Genomic DNA, 24,169 nt, shown 5'->3' with positions numbered 1-24,169 from the left:
CTGACTCATTGCGGTCATAATGTAGATTGACCTTGCTTCCACAGTATTAAATTCTTTCTGCACCCTTTGAGGACACATAAAGCCATATGTTCTTTCAAGTCCTCCGTTTTGACAGATTTGATTAAAATGCCTGTTGTTCAAGTAAAAAACATTAGGACATGCATGAAGTATAATATGTAATAAGAAAATGATATTGTAACTTACAAAATAGCAAGCTGCATGAAGGCTATATCAAGCTCCTCAAAGTTGAGGAACTGAACGAGGTCCCTCTTATCAATGGTGAAGTCGTATGTTATATCTGAACCCACAACCCCCAACGGCATCTTGAAAGTCACAGGCTTATCCATGTTTGGCACTATGGAATGAAGAACCTCCAAACTGGAATACATAAGCGCAACATCACTAGGAAGAGGCAAGAGTACAGGATCAGATGATGCGCTCGTTGTGGCCTTCTTTGCTGCCGCCTTCTTCACTATTGGCTTTGTAATAAGTCTCTTTGGCCACAAAATGAAATGTCCTTTAGCTTGGGCCAAGAGTCGAACCTCATCGGTAGGATTAGGCACTGGTGTACCCCCCTGACCACGAACAATCCTCTCCACTGTCACCCTTGCTTGATTGCTCGGAATTTTGTTGCCGTGAATCGTTGTGCCCATGAATGCTCGACCATTAGCAACATGAACAGGTGAATTTTCATAATCCACATAGAGAGAACACGGCATCCCATTGTCTTCGACAGGGTCAGGGCTAGGGTCAGGGTCAGACACTGTCAGTGGCTGTGTCTGATTATTACTGCCCTTTCCGCTTTTTATCACAGGTGAACCCTGAAACATAATATGAAATTAGTTAAAAAACATTAAATAAGTTTAAATGGATCAAATGAATCTTTAGAAGATTTAAAAAGATATGTGATTATTACCTGGGAAGGTTCAGATACTCGGGGCATCTGGAATCCGCTCGTACCCATCATCATCAAAGTCTTTTGAAACTTGGCATAGAATTCATCACGTATCTTTTGCATCTCTGCCATGTGTTGTTGACTTAGTTCAGCTCGAACTCTCTCTGTTTCTTCTTGTAGTCGTTGGTCGAGCTCCTCTTTAGATACCATGTTAGCGGAGGATGATATGGTGCTTCTTCGTGAAGCAGAGCCAAAAAATTCTTTAATACCAATCCCTTTAGGGGCCCTCGAACTCTTCCGGGATGGTCAGCTTTTCCAATAGCAGTGGCCAAGATATCCATCCGTCCTTGAGGGATGAATGTACCTTGAGATAGTTGCTCCTCAAGTGTATCCTATATCATTAAAACAACAAATTCAATTTAAGATAATTGAAAAAAACAATCAATGAAGCATAATTCTTAAATATTACTTACAATCCTCTCAGCAACAGCAGCAGACTGTGGAGTAATGTATTGACCCATTTTAATCCTCGCCGCCTTCCATTTTTCTTGGCGAGAAGGACGCTCAATAGATGGCATGTAGCCAGTAGGATCTGAAGCAGCAGCCATCTGTGCATTCTTCAGTCGTTCCTCCATCATACTTCTTTCCAACCCACCATACCCTGCACGAGACATGGTATGTGGGTATACATTCTGCTCAGATATTTGTTTGTTCTTCTGACTCAATGCCTATGACAATGAAACCAAATCGACAAAATTAGTTTAGTTAAATAAAATATGACCTGATTAAAAAATAAGTTTGAAGAAACCAAACCTGAAATGCGGGGTCTTCACGTTGCTTCACAAAATTCTCCCATGCCTCGTCGCTAATAAACTGGTATCGTTCCTTAGGATGCACACCCTTTCTTTTTCCATTAATATAATGTGTTGTAAGCATGGACTTAAAATCCCTCCACCGTTCAGCAATTTACTTCAACAGACGGTCTCTCATTTGTTTAATGGCAGGAATATCAAATGTCAGCTGCATGCAATACAATAATAGCATAGAGTTATAAAGTAAATAAACAACTATAATTGAAACAAGTAGAGAAAACAATGCACAATATACCAATATATCCTCCCAAAGGTTTTTCTTCAAATCTTTGTCCACCTTCTTCCAGTTAGGAATGTCAATGCTAATTTTACTGCGTACGAGATAACCCACATAACTAGTAAATTGAGCCCCATCCTTTCCTATAGGCTTCAGATCATCATCAAACTCCACTGTAATCCTCATAGGCTGTGTGCTCTCATCACGTAAAGCTAAATGCCTCATATGGGTTGGCCCTCTACCCTTTCTCCGGCTAGTAAAAGAGTTGTCATCACCAGAACCCTGTTGACCGGATCCGTCCATTTCCTGTTTAAAGAACAAGGAATTAATAAATGTAAGAATAAAAAATATCAAGTTAATATAAAACATTATATTATTAAGTATATTTAGCAAAAAAAAATATCAAAAAATTCATTTGAGGCTTACAACGATTATCCTCCCAAATTCCTTCACAATGATCATCTCTAACAGCATAGTCATCATCTACCAAATCTAATTCAACTGCTTTAGGTTGAGTAGCTGTGAAAGGCGGGGTTTCATCAAGATTAAGCTCTAAGTCACCATCATCTCCACCAACTCCTTGCCTTTTACCTTGAAGCACGATAGACAATTTCTTTTTTGCTAGATCGGGAACGAAGAACACTTGTTTTGCTTGACTTGCCAAAATAAATGGCTCGTCTCCGTATCCAAACCTCTCAAGATCGACCGAAACAAATACAAATTCTTCATCCACTTGCACAGCATTACTATTAACCCACTTACATTTGAAGACGGGAACTTTAAACTTGGTATAACTAACCTCCCATATCTCTTCTATTATTCCATAATTTCTTCAGATCCTCAATCAAAGGTGCCAAATACACATCAATATCGTTTCCCGGTTGTTTTGGCCCTGAGATCATCAAAGATAGCATGATATACTTTCTTTTCATACATAACCAAGGAAGCAAGTTGTAAATTACGAGGAGCACTGGCCAAGCACTGTGTGTGCTACTAAGATTACCATATGGGTTAATTCCATCCGTACAAAGCCCTAGCCAAAGGTTTCTTGGCTTGCCACCAAATTGAGGAAATTTTTGATCTATTGTTTTCCATTGAGGAGAATCTGCTGGGTGACGAAACTTTCTATCACATATTTTCTCATCAAAATGCCATCTCAAGTTCTTTGCATCTGTGGCATTAGCAAATAGACGCTTAAATCGTGGTATTATTGGAAGATACCACAAAACCTTTAAAGGAGAACCTTTGGTCATCTCATTATAATCACCATCATCTTTCTTCATTTTGTATCTTGAAATCCCACATTTAGGGCACTTATTCAACTCTTCATAATCATTTCTGAATAATATGCAGTCATTATGACACGCATGTATCTTCTCATATTCCAAACCCATCGGACATAAAATCTTTTTTGCCTCATACATTCGTTTCGGAAGTGAATTCCTTTTGGGAAGAATATCACTCAACAATTCAAGCAATTCCGTAAAACTAGCATCGGTCCAACCATTTCTTGCCTTCAAATTCATCAGTTTCAATACGGTTGTCAATCTTGTGTAATCATCTTTGTACCCCGGGTATAAAGGTGTCTCTGCATCACTACACAAAGTTTCAAAGGTGGAAGAAAACTGTGTAGAGGATTCAGACCTTATATCACGAAACATATCCGAAATTCTATCACCAAAGTCTTCATTCACAACCTTCTCATTTGCAGACATTGTAGTCTTTCTAATTTCTCCATGCCATATCCAATTTGTATACCTCAAATTTATCCCATCACAGATAAGATGCTCTTTTATCTCAGAAATACTCCGTCGACTATTGTTTAAACATTTGACACAAGGACAATAGTACAATCCATCTCCTTTACTAGGGGCATTTCTCTGAGCAAACTCGAGAAATTTTTCAACCCCATCCTTATATTCCTTGCTAATTCTCCTAGCTTTCATCCAACTACAATCCATTGTTCTACAGATTATTTAAACAATACTTTACTATCAATCAAAATTCATAACGAAGGAAAAAAACATAAAATAACTAACAGATTATTTATCACTAAATTCTTATATTTATTACAAAAAATTATCAAAAATTCGAAATAAATATCAAAAAATTATAAAAAAATTTAAAAACTTCACAACTAATCAACTCCAAACATTTAAACATATTTCTAATACAATATGTAAAAAGGAATTAAGGTTTTCTCACATCTAATGCCTACCAATTAACACCAATCAACGGTTCAACCACATAAAAATGCAAAATGAACAATAGAAGCCAACCACAATGTAAAACTAACAACCCCATTTCATATATAACAGATTTTCATGGCTAAAACATTCAACAAATCAAGAAAAATTGAAAAGAATGAAAGAAGAGGATACTCACAGAGCAGAGAAGCTTCAAATGCGAAGTGAGGCAGCGGCGGACGGCGGCGGACGGCGGCAACACACCGGTTTTTGGTTAGATAGTGGAGGGTAGGACCGGTTTTCGGTGGTGGACCACGGCTGAGGAAGAACCGACGGAAATGGGAGGCGCGGTCGACCACGGCGGAGTGCGGTGCACGGCGGCAAGGCTCCAAGAGCTCAATGGAGGAGTTTAAACGGTGGGATAGTGGCGGGAATGGCCGGTAATGGCAGTTTTACGGTGGTGGGGCAGAGGGGGACCACGGCGCACTGAAGAAATGAGAAAGAAAGTGAGGAGAGTCGAGCGGCCGAGGGGGTTAGAAGACACACTTTCCACGGCGGTTTTATTGAAAACCGCCGTGGAAAGTCATACCCTTTCAACTTATTTACAAAAATGCCACCGCGTTTTTTTCCACTTCGTTTTTCTGCTGAACTGCCGTTAGTTTGCGACGTTAAAAGTCTTTTTTCTAGTAGGGAAATGAACTAATCAGATATCTGGGTTACTTTTCAATAAAAAGTTTTTATTTAATATAAAACCGATAATATGAATTGGGACTGTAGGTTTAATCTATGACCTCATGGGCTAGGATATGCTTGATGAGTTGGCAAAACGTCAAGTTGTTTCAATGTTTTGCTCCGAGCCAACCCAACAACCCACATGTTGGCTTGTTTTTCATTTTTTTTACAAGTTTTTTATTTTACTTTCATAGCTTTATTAATTTGATAATAAATAATTTATTATTTTAAAAGTGTATTATTTTACACTTAAACATAATTTTATTTAATATTATGAACTTGAAAATAAAAATAAATTAAAATTAAAAATAACTGAAAATATTTTTTAAAAAAAAGATGTTAATTTTTATAATATTAAATTTATAAAAATCTCCTGAATTTTAGATATTAAATTTATAATTTTAAAATTTCAGGGGATCATATGTAGCTGCTCTAGAGAATTTTTATAATATTATTAACTTACGTACGATGGATGGGATGTATCTTCTATTAATTTGACGCGACAAAAAGACCTCATGAAATTTATTTCATTTCATTCAACACTTTTAATATTCGTGCATATTTATAAATGAAATTTCATAAAAGCTTAAATCAAAATTATCATATCAAATAATAAAGATTTGGTTTAAGTAACGACTTATTCAAAATTGAAGTAAACCTGAATTAATTTTTCTTTTTTTCTTTTTAAGATATGCACCGTATAGTTTTTTATTTGATTAATGGTTTTTTCTTTTGAGAAAGGTTTTCATCTCTCCCAACAAGTGCATTTTTTGATGTTCAAACTTGCGTTCTTTTTGTTACGGGGTGAGACTGCTTACCGTATTAACCAATAACTTGTTGGTAGTGCACTGAATAGTTTTTTTTTTTTTTGCTAATGAATAATTAAATGAAAAAAAAGGTCATATCATGGCAAAATAGTAGGCATTTCTTAATTTTTTTTAAAGAAATTGAAATTTACTACATCCGATTCCTAGTATGAAAGCTATTTAACTAATTTGAATATATTAAGAAATTTAGTTAGTTATTTATAAAAAATATCAAAATCCCTTGACATGTATAACCAATAGAAATACTTTAGAGAATGCATTATACTTTTGAGGAGAACAAAGTAGATTAAATTAAGATCTTATATTTAGGATTAAATTCATCCTCCAACTAACTCTCATGTTAAAAACATGAAGTATTACCTAACAATTGATTGAGAATGTACAGAAAAGTAGGGTCAGCAACCAATTCCTTGGATTGTGACAATAATTGAACCTGTTTAGAACAACTTATAAGTATTTTATAAGTAACTTTTTAATAGTGATTTATGAAATAAGAGACGAGTATATGAGAGGAATTTTATTTCGGCTTACATGAAATATATTTATAGAGAATTTTCACCATGATCCAAACAGGCACGATGAAAGACAGTGCTTATCAGAGACTGTTCCAACATTGTTAATCTGTGGTGCCTCATACGATGCAGACTTCCTTCTTTTCATTGCAAGGAGGGGAATGGGTGAGATGGAGCCTTGAGCATGAAGTATGGGTCACATTCATGCTAAAAGAGTAAAAGAGCTCAATGGAAGAATCTTTTTTTTTTTTTTGAGTAAATGGAAGAATCTTTTTAAATACGTATGTTGGGATATTTCATGTTCGGGTGTCACGCTATAATTGGTTGTATGGCTCCCTAGAAGCTCGTGAGCATTCTAATGCTTTGAACAACTTGGCATAAAGATTTGGTGAAAAACTGCAATTTGGATGACGCTTATCTTTCTTGATTATTATCACTATTTTTTTTCTCCTAATTACTTTTTTTTGGAGCTGATTTTCTCCTAATTACTCTCTTATTATATTGAGACATACTTTAAAAATGTTCAATATACTTATTGTTTCAAACTAATTTTTATGACTAATTTTTATGGTTTTCTTAGAAAGTATTCTGGGTTGAAATTAAAACCATGGTTTAAAAGCGAAAATAATGATTTTAGAACAAAGTAGCCAAACAACTAGTTACCAATGCCAACTGGTACATTTCTCTTATAGAAATGTCAGACATATTTATGTTCTTTTTTGTAATTTAAAAATGAAAAAGTGATTCTCATTACAACCATCCAAACATTTTCAATTTATCAATATAAGTTCTTTTCACATTATTTATTTTTCTAAAATCTATTCTCAAACTAATTTTTTATTATTTTTAAGAAGCTATTTTCTAAAGGCAAATCCAAACACTCCCTAAGAAAACAGTTAAAGTCTAGTTAAAATGTTCTTATAAAAAGGATTAGAGGGAGTACTTTTTAAAGTTAAGCTAAAAGTATACTTTAGTTTTTAATAATTTATAATTCATAAATTATAAAAATTTATTAATTTTTATAATTACTTTAAATTGAATATTTTAGTATAAATTTTTTTGTCATTATTTTAAATTGAATGTTTTAGTATAAATATTTTTTCACACTTAAATAATTTCTACCAATATATATATATATACTTTTATCAAAACTCAATTTTATTCAAATACCAATAAAACGAGTATGCTAAGAAAAGTTGACCAATCACATATGAATATGATCCATGTGAACAAAGCTCGGAGAATGAAAGAACCCAATGAAAAGGCTGGCCCATCACTGCAAAAAGAAAGAAACAAACAAACACTTGAAACTGCTGAACACACGAACGCATCGTGTCAGAAACACAAAAGAAGCACGTAGCTCCACGTTTGGGAACAAGAGACCCTTGAGCATGCCAGACGTGCAAGGTTGAGGAACTGATGAACTCCTCGCTCTGGAAAAGTGAACTAGAAACAATTCAATGCCTTCACAAAGAGAAGAAAAACAGCAACAATTATTGGGGAAACAGTACAACAAGGCATCCCAATTCAGGTCGGAACCTCTCTTCTTTCCTTTCCATCCTTTTTCCTCCTTTTTTTTTTTAACTATTAGATTAATATATTTCAACAGTTTAGATTTTAACTTTTTATAAACTATTTATAAAATTTTTTTAAAAACATTTATGTTTTTGCTTGGATGGAAAGAAAAGTTGGGAGGAAAGAAAATGGGAGGAGAGAAAATGGAGAGAAGGAAAATATTATCATCCCTCTTGCTTAGATAGATGAGAAAAAATAGAGAGGAAAGAAAATTAATAAATATCCAAATGACTAAAATGTCCTTATCAAAATATATCATATTTAAAATTAAATTAAATTAAATGTTGCAATAGAAAAATTATACTAACATTGGCATCATCAAATAATTAAAATCAAGTTATTTGGTTGATATGTATTTTCAGATTATTATATTTTAAAGCCAAATTATTTAATAAAAATATTGTTTTAAGATAAAAAATAAAAAATGAATAAATTTTTAAATATAATAAAAGAAAAAAAATATGGAGAATAAGAGATAGTAGGGGTAGTTTTGAAAATCTTGTTTTCCTTCTCAAATATGGAAAGAAAATGAGGTATGGGATCCACCTTATTTTCTCCCCTACTTTTCCTTCCTCCCACATTTTCTCTCCTATCCAAGCAAGAGAAAAGTTGTTTCTTCTCATGTTTTCTTTTCTTGTTTTCTCTCATTCTTAATTTTCTTTCAATCCAAGCAAGGGATTAGTACTCACAAGCCAGCGAAGGGGTTAGTCACTGAATCTGCTGGTGGATACCTTAATGTTTCATAAAAAAAGAATTAAATTTTAATATAGTTTGTAATTTATTATTTATTTATTTTTATAATTTAATATTTTAATAATAAGTTTAAAAAGATTTAAATATGAACCGTTAAAATATTAATCTAATGGTTAAAAAAATAAAGAAAAGAAAAGAGAATGAGAAGAAAAGTGGAGAGGTTCCAAACTGACCCGAATTTGGATCCACTTGAACCAAAATCCGAATCCAAGATAAAATTGACTACATTTACGTTTATAATTTATATTTGTAAGTTATAATTATAATATGTAATTTATTAAAATTGTCTTTATAAATGGTACATTCCATTTCCAACGTGGGTACGGACTGAAATGAAGTCAAATTGCCCATCATGTTCGCTCCTTCTGCCTTCTCTCCCTTGACTTCAGTCAAATTTTCTATGGGATTGCCCGGTCCGTGGCACAATTGTAAAATCGCTTTTCCCGCCATTTATCAGCTTCGTACATCGCCTTAACGCCATTCCGTTTCTACTTTCTCACGGAAGGGAGTAACCCAGCAGGGATCTTTCGGTAGGGTTTCTGGCAACATCGATAGGCCATGACTGATTCATGGGTTCCTTTTGGGCAAAGCCCTCACTTTCACCACCCAACCGCTGGCATCATCAAGAGGGTTCGATTGGAGAACTTCATGTGCCATAGCAACCTCGAGATTGAGCTCGGAGAGTGGGTCAATTTCGTTACTGGTCAAAATGGAAGTTAGTCCCTCCCTCCCTCCCCGTGCTGTCCCAATTTGGGTTTGAGATTTTCTTTGGCTGAACGTTTGTTCTATTAATTTTTTTGGGGTTGTACTGTTTTCTTTGGATGACTGATGAATTGAGTTGAGGGGAAGTGTCGTTTTTTCTGTGAAAAATGTCGTTGTTTTTTTTTTTCCCGAGATAGTTTGACAAAATGGTTTGTTCTTGGTTCGGAGAGTTTCTCGTTTCTTTATTTCTTGTTCGTTTGTTTTTTCATTGGATATAACAATTCTTTGTCGCCAAGAGGAAAGCAGAAAGGGGCAGAATTGATGTCTGATGAATCCGTCTCCTTTCGTTTGGTTATTTACAATTACAGGTGGTAAGAGCGCAATCCTAACTGCATTGTGTGTTGCATTTGGATGTCGAGCAAGAGGGACTCAGAGAGCAGCGACTCTGAAGGATTTTATAAAAACAGGCTGCAGGTCTTTATGCACTTATTATTCTTTTAAGTTTTTAACGAGGTATGAAGGGGGAAAGTTGGGGTGGGGGTGGGATGATAGGTGGCTGTGATTTGTGGGAGGTTTCTTTATTCATCTGACAATTCTAATGTAGAACTGTCCATAAGCTTCTGTCAAGCTCTACACCTTCCTCATTGTCTTTCCTCAAGAAGAAAGGTTGTCTTTACAGTGCTTATCCTATGGGAGCATTGAACTTGAGACATTCTGCTATTAATGTGAATTTCGTTATTGAAGTATTGAACCTATACATCACTGATGCAAGGGTTATTCACCTTTCAGTAGGAAAGCGTTTCCGTGTCTTTGAAGTTAATTTTGTGGGAAATGGTCTGTTTAAAATGTTAGTAAAATGACATATAGAAAAGTCTGCAAAAACATATTGGATTATAAGTATTTGTCGCACATTTGATTGAAACATCATATATATGATGTTTTGCTTATCAAACTCGGAAAATTACATTACCTTCAGTTGTATGTTATGCTTTTTATTGTCATCACCCCAGATTTGTTCCTTAGCTCATATAAAACTGCATGGTTGATTTCTTTGGGTTCTAACAACAGTTTGCTGTTGCCTCTTGCCAGTAATGCCCTCATCCATGTGGAAATAAAAAATGAAGGAGAGGATGCTTTTAAGCCACAAATATATGGTGATGTGATCACTTTAGAACGCAGGATATCTGAATCCACAAGCTCCATCGTGTTAAAAGACTGTAGAGGTTTGTTTGTAATTCTAATGTTCTTAAATGTCGAGTTATTTGACTAGGGTAAATATGTTTGCAATACGACTATTTTTATGGGGCTACCCTTAACATACTGTTGAAGTCTTGGTGCTAGTTCCTCAGTTTTTAGCACTTTGCTATATTATGTTGCTTCATGATTAACTTTTAGATTTGAAGTTGAAGGAAGATTCCAAAGCATTGGTGTTTTCCACTGGTTATCACCTTTGGGGTTAAGGTGGTGGTTAGATTAGGCACCTTGCATTATGTGTTTACATATGTTTGGATTTGACTTGGTTACAATTTCAATAATTTGAACAATGCAAAACTAAATGACTATTGGAATCTTGAGAATCAAAATCAACAACACGTATTGCAAAAGAAAGCACTTGTATGGCATTGGTATGAATCACAAGTCATTAGTCCTAGTAATATTAATTTTTCTATTGGCAAATGCTGAACAAGTATGGGCTTTAACTTTAGATGAGATATATTTTGTGATGAGAGAAAAAATGGTAGAGGCTAAACAAATATAAAATATTATCGGAAGAGATAAACGATTTGAAAAAAGTTATCCTGCTTATAAAAGGTATTATAGCAGGAGTTAATTTTTAGTAAAATTGCGTGAAAAAGAATTTGGGTTCTTTTAGGGTCGCTTGTTTGTTATCTTAATTGTTTGGCAATAAGATGGGAGAAACGAAAGTAAGCATATGAGTTCTGTTAGTAGCCTAAGAAGAGGATAGAGATTGAACTGAGAATCTGAGTCTATAATGAAAGTACCTTAGAGATAGGATTGAAATGTTTTGTAACGAAAGACTTTCTGCCTACTAAAATGCCCTATTGTGTCAAAGTTATCAGTCTGTTCTGCATTATTTTCTACGGGTGTTTCTTTTGTTAGTTTTTGCACAAGGTGGAGTGACACCTTATTATTTCACTTATAATAATTGCAAGCCTATTAGCTGACCAAGGAGAAATAGAATTGCTAAAAGACCTACTGCTTTTACTGTAGAAATTGCCCTAGTGACCCATGTTCCCCCCTAAAATCCTGAGCCTGCTTAATTTGAATATTTGGAATTTTTGATAATCTTTGCTGCCTATTCCAATGCAAAATTTTTTAGCATTCTCTCAGTTTTGAGCATTCTCTCTTTAAAAATAAACAAAACTTGTGACGTCATTTTTTTTTCATTGTTTATGAACCAGTCACTGATTTAATTTTCCATTTATTTCAGTTCTCGTAATTGTATATTTGTTCTATGTTAACAGGAAAGAAGGTTGTCAGCCGGAAAGCAGAACTCCAGGAAATGGTTGAGCATTTTAATGTAGGGTTCTCTCATCCTCTAATGCAGTCACTGTTTTGGTCAACAACTTTGTTAGGGGAAAAAGAAGAGACGTGCTAGCAAACGTAGAATATCCTCTAAAACACACAAGAAAGAGCACCAGCGGTTCAAAATATGCTATGCTTGCCAATTCTTTTTGCATGTTGTAGATAAAGAGCTCCTGAAGTTATGTTTTTGGTTCCTTCACTTTTTTGCCCTATTAAATCCCAAAATGAGGTAGTAAACACTGCCCAATTTAACTAATTTACACCCCCAATAAGTTAGTTTATAGCCTTTAAAATTCCACATTCTTCCCACGGTTACCCCTTATTTAATAGGACATCTCAGTTAGAAAAACCTTATTAATTAAACCGGAATTCAGGGTTTTTGAGAAAAACTTTATTAATTATGCCTTGAAAGACCAAGAATACCTCATATTTTTGAACCTGATACTTCAGAAAAAATGTCTTATAGTTTTGAACAGAGAGAGTATCTCTTAATGGTGGTGTCTTGCAGCTGAGGCTCAGGTTTTTGAATCGCCAGAATGCTCATCACATGATTTCCTTCCCTATACCCTCCCTTGGACGAGCCCATATTCCCCTGACATGTCATTAGGCCATGTTATTTTTCTCTTCTGTTCTCAATCATTGAGCAGGCATGGCATCAGGCTGCCAACCATTCTTTTCTTCCTGTTATAAATCTTCAATTCTTTTCTGGACTCACTTTTGTTCCATGGTTTTTCCTCTGCTAAGTATATATGTATTTCAAAACAATTTGACCGCTGAATTATGACACCTTTAGGATGCTTGAGCATTATTTAGTTTGCTTTTGAAATCATGGGTGGCCTTGATGGCATTTTTAACTGTTATCTTCCTTAGGAACAAATTTTTCTATGTTTTATGTTATCAATGGTTTATGTCATTAATAGATAATAATTTTCATTTATTGGATTTACCGAGTGAGAATCTTTGTGGTATTTGTCTTATGGAAGTTATGATTTCTGCATGTTCTGTTGATCAACGATGAAAGGTTTCAACTATGCATTTTATTGTTTTTTTTAGTGGATTTTATTTTCTTGGAGTTGTGTTCTTATGCTTAATGTATTTGTTCATTCTTATTTTTTTTAATTTTATTTTTTGCAGATTGATGTGGAGAATCCATGTGTAGTTATGAGTCAGGACAAAAGCAGGGAATTTTTACATTCAGGGAATGACAAGGATAAATTTAAGGTGATGTTTGCATGTATTCTTCTGGTAAAGTTTGTTAAGGTGCTCTACTGATACTGAAATGAACTCTTAAAACAGTTCTTTTACAAGGCTACACTTCTTCAGCAAGTCGATGATCTTTTGGAAAGCGTTTCTAAGGGATTAGAGCATTCATTTGGACTTCTTGGAGGATTAGAGGCTACAATAAGTCCTGTAGAGAAGGAGCTTAATGAGTTAAGAGTCAAAATTACAAACATGGAACAAGTTGAACAAATATCACTGCAGATTCAGCAGTTAAAGAAAAAACTTGCATGGTCATGGGTTTATGATGTGGACAAACAAATCCAGGAACAGTGTTCAAAGATTGATAAATTAAAGGATCGAATACCTAAGTGCCAAGCAAAGATTGATGAGCAAATGGTAAGCTTTCCTTACCTGACATCATTTTAGTCTTATTGCACCATAAAGACTTAGATACGGCGCAAATTGGTAGCTAAGAAAATTTCTTTCACCAAGAATGGACGGAATCATCTTCACCATCCCTACTTTTACAGCCCCAAAGTACTTCCAGATTTTAGTACAAAATTTAAGTAGTAGGAGAAAGGAACATCATAGTGAGGGATATGAAATATCTTCTGAAATGGAAAATGAAAGATTCTTTTTTTCTTTTTTAAAAATTTTATTCCATAATATGTGTATGGGCAGAACCTCTTCTAAAATGCTTGCATTCTACTCTCATTAGATGCAATAGAGAATAGCAAAACTAGACACCATAGTAGTTTGGTTTCACTTCCAAAAATCACTTTTGCGCTTTAGGAGACAACTCTTCACACTTTTTACCTTGTACAACGCAAAATCATTTCTGCACGGCTAATCCAAATGGGCACTTAACCTGTTTTCCTCCCAAACTCAGAAATTTATAATGAAGAATTGCGGCAATGTGCAAGAACACCAAGTATTCACTAAGCATTCAAATCCAAACAGATTATTCTGTAAATTTGGGGTGGTGGCATCCTAAAAATTTAAATCTCAATTGCATACCTTTTTCACAACCCAGATTTAGGTTAACTTTATGAGGTCTGAGTTTGCAATGATATATTGTTATTGCACGAAATGAGTTGATGTACAGATTCCAAATGAAACACTTGACCTTATAAAAGGTTCTACTATGCTGGATATTTGATGCTCTCTATCTTTTTCTTTTTGCTTCTCAACTGTGTTACATATGTGTATCACGTGTTTACTTTGATATTCTAAGGACTCTTTATTCTGCAGAATCTGGTCGAAGAATTGAGTGCATTCTTACATAAGAAGAAAGGTCATATCAAAAACTTGTTTGAAAAGACATCTGAAGTGAAGCAGAAGAAGCAAAATTTACAACAATCTATATCTATGGTATGGTAGAGTTTGAGGTTGTACTGTTCCACCTTTTCACAACACATGAATAACAGGAAGATGAAAATTTCATCCTGCAATGAGTCTAATATGATAGAATTGAAACTAGACATATCTGCTTCTATGTGGGCTTAATGTTTTTACTTGCCAAGTACACATTTTTTCCCCCCCTGGTTTTGGTAGGCTTAAACGAGCTGATTAATTTTTTAATGATTTCATTTGCATAAATTATTTTTATCCTTTTTTTCACTAGAGTCAGTCTGTTGAAACTCTTTAACATTTGAGATTTCACTTGTCTTATTTGTTTTACTTTGTTAACTTGTGCGTTACTTGTTTTATCATTTAGGATTTTTTTTATTTGTTTTTTTTTTCCCTCCTGGACTTCAGATTCGATTATGGTCTAGCCAGATTAGATGTGATTTTAGTCATAAAATGTTGCCTCTCTCATCTATGTATTTTCTAGTCACCTGAATGAATAAATATAACCTGTAATCAATGTTTTTGGCTGACTCAATAATATTAGAGCCATGATTAAGTTTACTGACTTCAGCTCTCATGGTGTTACTACTATGCCACAAAATCAAGGAAACGATGTGCCATCTGCATAGGGGGCTAATAAGATATTATGTATGATCATTGGGAATTGTCTTGATGGAGGAAAATATCTCTAGCGGCCACAAAAATTCGTCATGTTTGTTTGAGGAAAACGAAAGACTATATCAATTGGAAAGCATTACCATTGAGTGTCATTGAGCATTCACAATGTGGTTTGCCGAGAACAGCTAATTCATGTCTTGATTTCTCAGCTTATTGAGACAGGCTTTTTGCTTACACATTTATATTATTTCTGGTTATTGAACGAATATGTATCATAGCCTGTGATCAACATTTCTGGCTGATTTCACAGCCAAACAAATGTATGTGCTTTTATCTTTTTTTTTTTAATTTTTTTTTTTTTACATACTCTCCATTTTATGCTTATCTTTGTGACTTTTCATTACACCGGGTGATGCATGAGTTTTCCCTTAATGCGATTTTTTTCTTGGGTTTCCCAGTCAATGTCATGCTTTTTATTTGCATTACCTAGAATTATTGATTTGTTTATTGCTTTTTTTTTTTTTTAACTGAAGGCTGCAAAAGAAGTACTTGAAAAAGAACAAGAGTGCACACGCGTAACTGTCAGTATTGAGAAGATGGTAAAGCGTGTTAGGACTCTTAAAGAACAGGTGCAGGATATTTACGAGAAGCATGCACAAAGTACTCAGGTTATATATTATAGCTTCTCTTTATTTTCCTGTTTTCTCTGATCCCATCATTTACTCCATTTTCATGCTGCTGTTCGTTTCCTTGTTATTATGATTATCCTCTCTGTTTTTTTTCTTTGAAAGGTGTTAGTGGGCAGATATACGTGTGTGTGTGTGTGTATTTTGGGTTATTACATGCTAGCTTGTCTTTGGGACTTTTGACCAGCGTGCAGATATTTGTTTTTCCTGTCAAATCAGTATTTTATTTATGTAGAGATGGTTATGTTAATTCAGATGATTGATTTTTTTTTTTTTTTAAATGAATGGAAGTTTATTATACTTCGTAAGAGAAAGCTCATGATCTCAGGATAATGTATCAGTACGAGTTTTTATTTTTATAAATGGCAAATATAATCATCGAATAGTTGATTCAAGTTGTTTGACAATTGTTCCTTCTAAGCAAAAGTCTTGATTGAGTCTTGCGGATGGAATGCGTTTTTGAGAGAGCTTTTTAGTTTGTGGCTTTACTCGGCTGAATCTGAATTAGTCAAGGCGCGTTTTTGCTTATAGAATCTGTTGATCTCTTTTTTTCGTGGGAATAAAAGGTATATTTGGGGGGGGGGGAACAAAAATTAATTTGGGCAATTCAAAAATAGAAGTTAAGAAAACAAGTCCTTTCGCAGTGCCACTCATGGATTTGAGGCCTGAATCTTATGGAAAACAAATGGCCTATCGTCCATCTCCACTAATACTCACCTCCATGCTTGTTACGTATCATGACAATGCTAATGTTCAAATGAAAGAAAAAGTCAAAATCTCTTTCCTTTTCTCCCCAACTCAATATTTGTCTCAGATTGAATTTCTTTCTTCATTCATTTATGCATCACCAAAACAGAATTTAATACCCTTAAAATTCTTACATGATTACAATTATAACCACGCAAACACGTGTATACTGGTGGGGTCGCACAAGGGATAGGCACATGTCATTCTTGTGGTTCTTAAATGGCATAATTCTTCCCACCTTACAAACTCGTCTTTAAGGGTGGGTTCCCCTTGTTTGCTTAGGTCCGCATCAAAATTAATTGACATCTGAGCTAGATTGACCATGAAAAGCACTGCCTATAGAGTGTGACCCAGTGGTCAGAGTGAGTGATGTAAAGTGCAGTCATTGAGGATGTTAACTTCTTTGAGGAAGTTTGGCTCGGGTGCTTTGTGTAATATTGTGAAATCTGTATTTCACATTGATCTAAAAAATAAGATACATCCAAACATATACAGAAAGGAGAAAAGACAAAAGAATAAAGGCTAATAAATGCTAATAAAAGCTATATCATCAGAAAAATACTTGCAAATAGAATTTTTAAGTTATTCTCACAAGTCTCACATTAGGTAGTCACAAGTAATTTCAATGGCATTTATGGAGCTGCATGCGAATCCTTACTAGCACGGCTTTTCATTGTTGTTTCCCTATGTTTGTTTAGGTTTCTTACTGTATATCTTTTACTTTGAGTTTTCTGTAAGTAATTATTCGCTTGACTACAAGTTTTCCTAAATTTTTGGTGCTTCTTATACACTAGTTATAACTGTTTCTCTTAACATACAAAACCCCAAGTTTTTTACTACTGTCAACACATTGCTTTATGTTTTAGTGGTGTGCATATAATAGCAGTGTCGCTAACTCTCTTGTTCAACAGGCATTAGTTCCTTTCTTTTTATATCATGGTGCAGGCTGAAGAATCTGAGATAGAGGAGATACTGAAGGTGCTCCAAAATGAGGTTGATGCTGCTGAATCAGCTCTGACAAGGTTAATAATTTATCATGTAATGTCTAGTTTGTATTTCCTGTTGATTTTGATGAGTTTTATTTCTTAGAACTCACTTTGTGATTCAGGTTGAGGGAAGAGGAAGCTATACTAGCTGATAATGTGCAGAGTCAAAGTAATGAAATAAGAAAGATTGCTGATGAGGTGTGAAGATTTGCGCCATTTTCTTTTTATATTGTTTTCTACTGTTATTGTGGAGATTCATTTCCATTTCTTTGCGTTTCTGAACCTTTGAATTGAAAGCTCCTTTTCTTTTGCTTGGTTCTATTAATTAATCTTCTAATTTGTACAGAATGGTTTCCACTTCTGATTGTAGTTTGTTGTGTTTATTTTTGAGCCCTGTTTCCATTATGTCAGTGTACAAATATTAACTTATTGGATATCTCTTGAATTTCAAAGCTCTTTCTAAGAAATGCAAGTGTATGTGAATGTGTGCTGCAACAATTATATTCTTCTTCCCCCACAAAAAGGAATTCAATACCATTTTATATATAATATATGCATATCTTTTTCTCTTAAAATTTTAAATTTTTCCTAAACTTTTCTTCTATTCTTATTACTCCCTCCGTTCCTTATTATAAGAGACAAATAACCGAAGTACGTTGATCAAAAAAACAGTTAAAGTTAGTTAAGAACAATTAATATATAAAAAGTATAATTTTTTTCCAAAAATGCCCTCATTAATAAGGAGAGAGAGCATGAGAGAGAACAATTAAATTATTAAAAGAAAGAGAAGTGGGAGGGAGAGAGAGTGTGAGTTGGAGATAATAAATATGGGTAAAATAGTAAATCAACACAAAAAAGTAGAGACAACTTGTAAGTGTCTCTTATATATAGGAACATGGCATAAGCATCAAGTGTCTCTTATAATAAAGAACGGAGGGAGTAATATTTTAAAGGCCTTTTCTTTTGCTTTGAAATACATAAATTTAGAAACAAACTTCAATACTAATAGCATACTCTCTACTCTTATTCTCACTCTCATAAAATCTATTGAAAGTAAATAAAATAATTTTTTGTTAGTGCAGATTTTTTTGCCTTTATTAAAAGAGATTGAAAAAATTTATTATAAAAATTATAAACGATTTCTATCTAATTAATAACCAATGAATTTGATGGTTGTAATACTTAATAATATTTTAAGACCCCCGGCATATATTTTTTATATCAAGACAATAATAAAATATGCTTTATAATTATAAAGTATGTTAGTTTTTAAATTTCAGTAAATTTTATATATCCTATAAATATTTAAGATAATCTTTTAATAATTGTGAATAATTATAATTACAATTTTAGTCTTTGGTCGCTGGCCAAAACAAAAAAGGTTTTGTCTTTGGCCACCCTAACTTTTTTGTTGCTGGTTCTGTCCCTGCTTGTGATGTGTTGTTGAATTCAGAAGAGGCTGCATGCTTTCTTTATGTCTAGTGAAGATGATAATAGATTTCAAATAGCATTGGTGGAGATTTTAGTAAAACGATGGGTTTTTCCTGCAAATGTTGGAACATTTTTTGTTTATCAATTTCAAAGTCCACAAGATGGATAATCTTCACGCTGACTGCTTGGCTTTCTGCTCATGGTTTTAACAAGTGATTGGGCTATCTTGGATTTTCTTTGAGCTTATGTGCTTTGCTGCATATTTGATTTAAAGTACCTCTTGTTACATTATGCTTTTGGTTTTCCGTTTCCTTTTGAAGGATGCCTCATTTCCTTATTTTGTGCTGTTCTTGATATTTTTTTTTTCTTCTGTCCCATAAAATAAATGAAAAGAAAAATAGAAGTTTAGCAGTTGGGAGGGCAGCTTGTTGTTGCTGTTTTCTTTGTACAATGTCTCAGGGCATTTTGTTTAACACATGTAGAAGAAAAAGAAAACTTCATGTGTGCCTTTTCTGCCTTTCTTTATTTCTGTTGTTTTTTTAAAAGAATGATTAATCCTATTTTCCCCTTGTATCATTTCATTGCTTCTACAACTATTGTTGATTATTATCATTCTCTATAACCCTAGCACCACAGCCACTGCAACAACTAGGGTTTCACTTTTGCTGGTCGTGATCACATCATCAATGACGTGACCAGAGCTAATGATGTCTTGTGCTGTGATTGGCATCCTTAAAGGAGCATCACTGGCTACATCCCCAAGTCTGGGTTGACACAGTGTCCTCTCCTTTATTTCTCTTTATTATGTGAATTTTCTTTTCCTTTTTGGCCTCATGTGTTGACATGCTGTTTATGTGTAAAAGATGATGGACTGGTTTGTGGCGCTAATCTCTCTTTTCCCATGTAGTTATCATTGACATTGAATAGAATCTCATACAAAAAAAAAAAAAATTGAACAGAATACTTGTTCCTTTTGTCTTGTTTCTCTCACTAAACTACAAGTAATCTATTTTCTCTCTCAAGAAATTGCTCCCTCCTAATTTACTGGATACTTAAAATGTTCATTGACTTTTTGGATAACTGTTTCCATGCTAAATCTTATATAATGTTCATTGACTTTTTGGATAACTGTTTCCAGGCTAAATCTTGTATATATTTAGATACTTATATAAGTTCTCTTATCTGTATTATGTATTTTCAATTAGATTGAAGGACATGAAAGACGGTATCGTGATATCACCTTTTCCATCCGTGAGCTTAAACAACACCAAACCAATAAGGTATAAGCAACGTTGCTGTTATGGATGTTATTCAAATGGAGTACTTCTTGAGAGCAATATGCATATTTAAATTAATATTTATGCAGTTTTGTTATTGGGGCAATAGATTAAAAAAGTGCAGATATGAGCTTCATTTCTTTTTAATTGTAATGTTGAATGAGCCAGTGATGGCTATTACAATATTGCTGTGAACAGGTTACAGCTTTTGGAGGAGATAGAGTGATGAACCTCCTGCGTATTATTGAGAGGAGTTATCGGAGGTTTAAGAGGCCTCCTATTGGTCCAATTGGTGCCCATCTGGTACATGCTATGATATTTATAGTGTATCATGTTCTTTTCACTTGTGCATATGTTTGATTGGTTGAATTTAAATGAAGGTATAATTGTTTTCTTATTTAATAAGCACAAAAAGTACTTTATTGATATAGCTATGATTTTTTTCTTAGTCGTACTTATGCAAGTAATAAATGAAGTTATCGATGTTCGGATTTGATCTCTACAATTTCTCATGTTTATCATGTTGGGTTGTTGTCTGTATTAATTTAATAATGTGGTTTACAGAATCTGGTTAATGGTGATAAGTGGGGTGTTGCTATTGAGCATGCAATTGGGAAGATGCTGAATGCTTTTGTAGTGACTGATCACAAGGATTCTCTTCTTTTGAGAGAATGTGCAAAGGAAGCAAACTATGGTCACCTCCAAATTTTTATTTATGATTTTTCAAGACCACGGTAACTTGTCAACCTCTCTTCCTCTCTGTTGCCTCCTTCCTATCTATGGTTTATCCTCCCAGTTTTTTGTGTTGCGTCTGGTTTTGTTAATTGCTATGATTTTTTTGATAGAATTTTCCTTAATTATTTTATTCTACTCTCTGCTGTAGATTGTCTTTACCACAACACATGCTTCCCCAGACAACGCATCCTTCGATTCTATCTGTTTTATATTCGGCGAATGACACTGTGATTAATGTCTTAGTGGATCTGGTAGTACTTAAATTATTTTTATTTATGTTTTTGAATTTTATCATATTACTTGCTATTGATTTTCACTCAATCAGCTCCATTTCCATTATTTTGTAGTCATTCTCTGTCTTTTTGGCAAATAAATTAAGTATTATCTAATTTTATAGAACTCTTATCTATTCATTAAATGATTGTTTGTGATCGCCCCAAAATCTGTCGCGTTTATCTCTTATCATCCCTCCCCTCTCTTGTCTTTTAGCCAAACTGCTTGAATAATTTTTTTTTTTAAAATAAAAACTGAATACTTGTATTAAACTAGATGGAAAATACCACAAACAAATACAAGAGTAGAGCATGATCTTTCATCATTTCCCATCTTTATACAAAAAGGTGGGTTATCATCACAGATGCAAAAACCATCAGCAAACTCATGTCCTTTTCTAGCTAAAGTATTAGGTATGCATGGAAAAAATCTAATTTTCTGAAAAAAAATTTGGAAGCAAATTGTAAGAGAGAATCTTCCAAGAAATGTATTCGATTTTTTTTTTGGGGACCTTCCAATTTTTTTTTTTTTGGAAAAGATTGGAAAATATTTTTGCAGAATGGCCTGTTTTGCTATTACTAACATGTTTATTGAATCTCTAGGGGAGCATTGAGCGTCAAATTCTTGTTCGGGATTATGATACTGGTAAAATGGTTGCATTTGACCAAAGGATTTCGAATCTGAAGGAGGTCTTCACCTCAGATGGATATAAAATGTAAGCTAATGCAAATTGTTATCTTGTTTTCACCCCACTCGCAGATGCTTGTGTCAATGTGTGCCTTAGTGATTCAGATTGACCTGAAATAGGAATATGTAAAGAATTGCATGGGAGATTGGGTGAAATATAAATTTACAATATTATGAGTAGGGAGACGGATTGAATGAATTCGTATATCTTGTATTGAATCTGATTATTTTACCGGGCTTTATACAATTATTTCAGCGATACAAAAGGAAAAACATTGAAGCCTATAATCCCATTTCCAATGGTAAAAGAATCAGGCAATAATGGATAATAAAAACGATTTTCTAATCCTGATTCTTAGGAGATAGTTTCAGCGTTTTCCACAAATATATATGGTTGGTAGAACTTAAAGATGTAAAAATGCCTTCTTGATTTCTAATAATCTGCCAATGGAAGTGATTCTGATGTCACCTTCTCCCGCTAATGTTGTGTGCTTGTCGGAGTTGATAATAAAGCTACCCGAGTCTTCACTTAGTAGTTTATGACTTTGGGGTGCGGTGTTGCATGATATGGTATTAGTGCCTTTATCACATTTTTTGGGTACCAGGAACATGTTTTGGCATAAGTAACGCTACTTCAACTTTAAATATTCATAATATGTGCACTTATCTTCTATCAAACCAATAAATTGGAATTAATTGTTGATGAATTTCTTGCTAGGTTTTCTCGGGGCTCAGTGCAGACAGTTCTTCCCCCAAATAAGAGGCAGAGAACTAGCCGACTATGTAGTTCTTTCGATAATCAAATTAATGTTCTTGAAGCTGATGCTTCCCATGAACAAGAAGCAGCTAAGCACTTAAAGAGAAGTAAAAGGGAGGCTGAAGAAAAGCTTGAGGATCTTGATAGGGAGCTAAGACACGTGAAGGTAAGACAATAACCAAAATTCAGGTTGAAGTCCATGACTTAGTTTATTTCAAAATTTTTATCCCTTGGCCGTTGTATTAAGGGATATTTTGCTATCTGTCATCTTTTTGATGACTGAACAAAATGGATGGCCTTTATTAACTGTTAAAAGGATGAGGTATGGGGTTTTTAAATACATCAATGTTGTTTAGAGCAGATGGGTAAAGAATTTTTTTTGCCAAATGAAGTTGGAATATGAGTTCTTACAGTTATCCATCACTGATGTTATTGATTCTTTTTGTCACATATGTAGGATAAAGAGGGATAAATATTAACTGCAATTCAATTATGTGGGAATTATTAGACCTTGTAGACATTATTTAAGTGAACTCTTTCTACCCTATGTTTAGTATCAGGGAAATGGAGGTGAGGGAAAATTTTAATGGGCTCGATTTAAAAAATTGAAGTGGGGTTAAAAACTATTAATTAATTTTTATTACTTTTTTATCTTACATCTTCTCTTTATTAAAGTTTTAAAATCTCACTTCTCCAACTTTATAAATACGATAGAGCAATGAACAACGAATTTTATGAGAGACCGAGTTGAGAAATACCCTATCTGTGAAAGACCAAGTTAAGAGGGAAATTCTGTGACTTAAAGTTGAGAAATGCCTTATTTGTATAGGACAAAAGTAGTGTTTTACTTGCTTTCTCCTCACAACTTTCTACATAGAATGCATGCCAATTTCAGGTCAAGCTTTTTGTTATTTTTACAAATCAAACTGGTTATTAACAGTTAAGCTTTTACCATTGTTCAAACATGATTGGATCTTGCTTCTGGTGCTATATTTCTGAAAAGCGATCTAAAATATAAGTGGAGAAGTAAGCACAGTGCCAGAAGGGCAAACAGTCCATGTATCATAAAGTTGTTTTGAAAATGGTCATCGAGACAGGATTTAGTTCCTCTTATTTCTGTCTCTTATTCTCAGATGTACTGCTATGGGTTGAGTTTTTTGTGAGAATTAGAAATGTAGCCTCAAGACCTAAGTAATGCAGAATAAATAGAATAACTTTTTTGCGCATGATTTCCGGCTGCAATTACTGTAGTGATACATTACTAAATACTGGGGGAGTTTTTGTTTGCTGAATATATGATATAGGCGTTTAAGCAAAGGGATTTTATCCCACTGTAATGTCCTAAGGGGATTAGAATACTCATATCAGTATAGGATTTTGATAACATTTGATTTAGAATACTCATCAGTATCAGCATGACATTGTATGACTTTATTTTTCTGTGCTAGATTTATTTCATATTTCCGGCTTTCTGATTCTTGTCCTGCATCACTAGTTTACAGCTTATTGTTTATAATGTGTGATTTATGTGTTTCTTGAGTGTGTTGTGGCCTTGGGCATACGTACTTGTGCATTTTAGTGTG

General features: G+C 34.0%; 1 protein-coding gene across 1 annotated transcript; it reads left to right on the top strand.

Annotated features, from left to right (window-relative positions):
• Nucleotides 1-9,960: 9,960 nt before the first annotated feature.
• LOC114721385 (structural maintenance of chromosomes protein 6B) lies at nt 9,961-22,752 on the top strand (the record flags this gene model as incomplete). The annotated part of the gene is made up of 15 exons (XM_028907215.1): nt 9,961-10,105; nt 10,282-10,494; nt 11,758-11,813; nt 12,953-13,039; nt 13,115-13,435; nt 14,291-14,410; nt 15,541-15,675; nt 17,386-17,462; nt 17,549-17,624; nt 20,063-20,137; nt 20,333-20,437; nt 20,699-20,868; nt 21,018-21,120; nt 21,745-21,857; nt 22,548-22,752. Coding segments are annotated over exons 1-15 (2,001 nt in total), but the record flags the coding sequence as incomplete, so codon positions are not given.
• Between the last annotated feature and the right edge of the window lie 1,417 nt (nt 22,753-24,169).

The sequence above is a fragment of the Neltuma alba genome, unplaced genomic scaffold (assembly GCF_004799145.2).
Source record: "Neltuma alba isolate B1F8T4 unplaced genomic scaffold, ASM479914v2 tig00002291_pilon, whole genome shotgun sequence".
Taxonomy (NCBI): domain Eukaryota; kingdom Viridiplantae; phylum Streptophyta; class Magnoliopsida; order Fabales; family Fabaceae; genus Neltuma; species Neltuma alba.
Note: the sequence above shows the minus strand (reverse complement) of the source record. Positions and strands in the feature narration are given on the sequence as shown.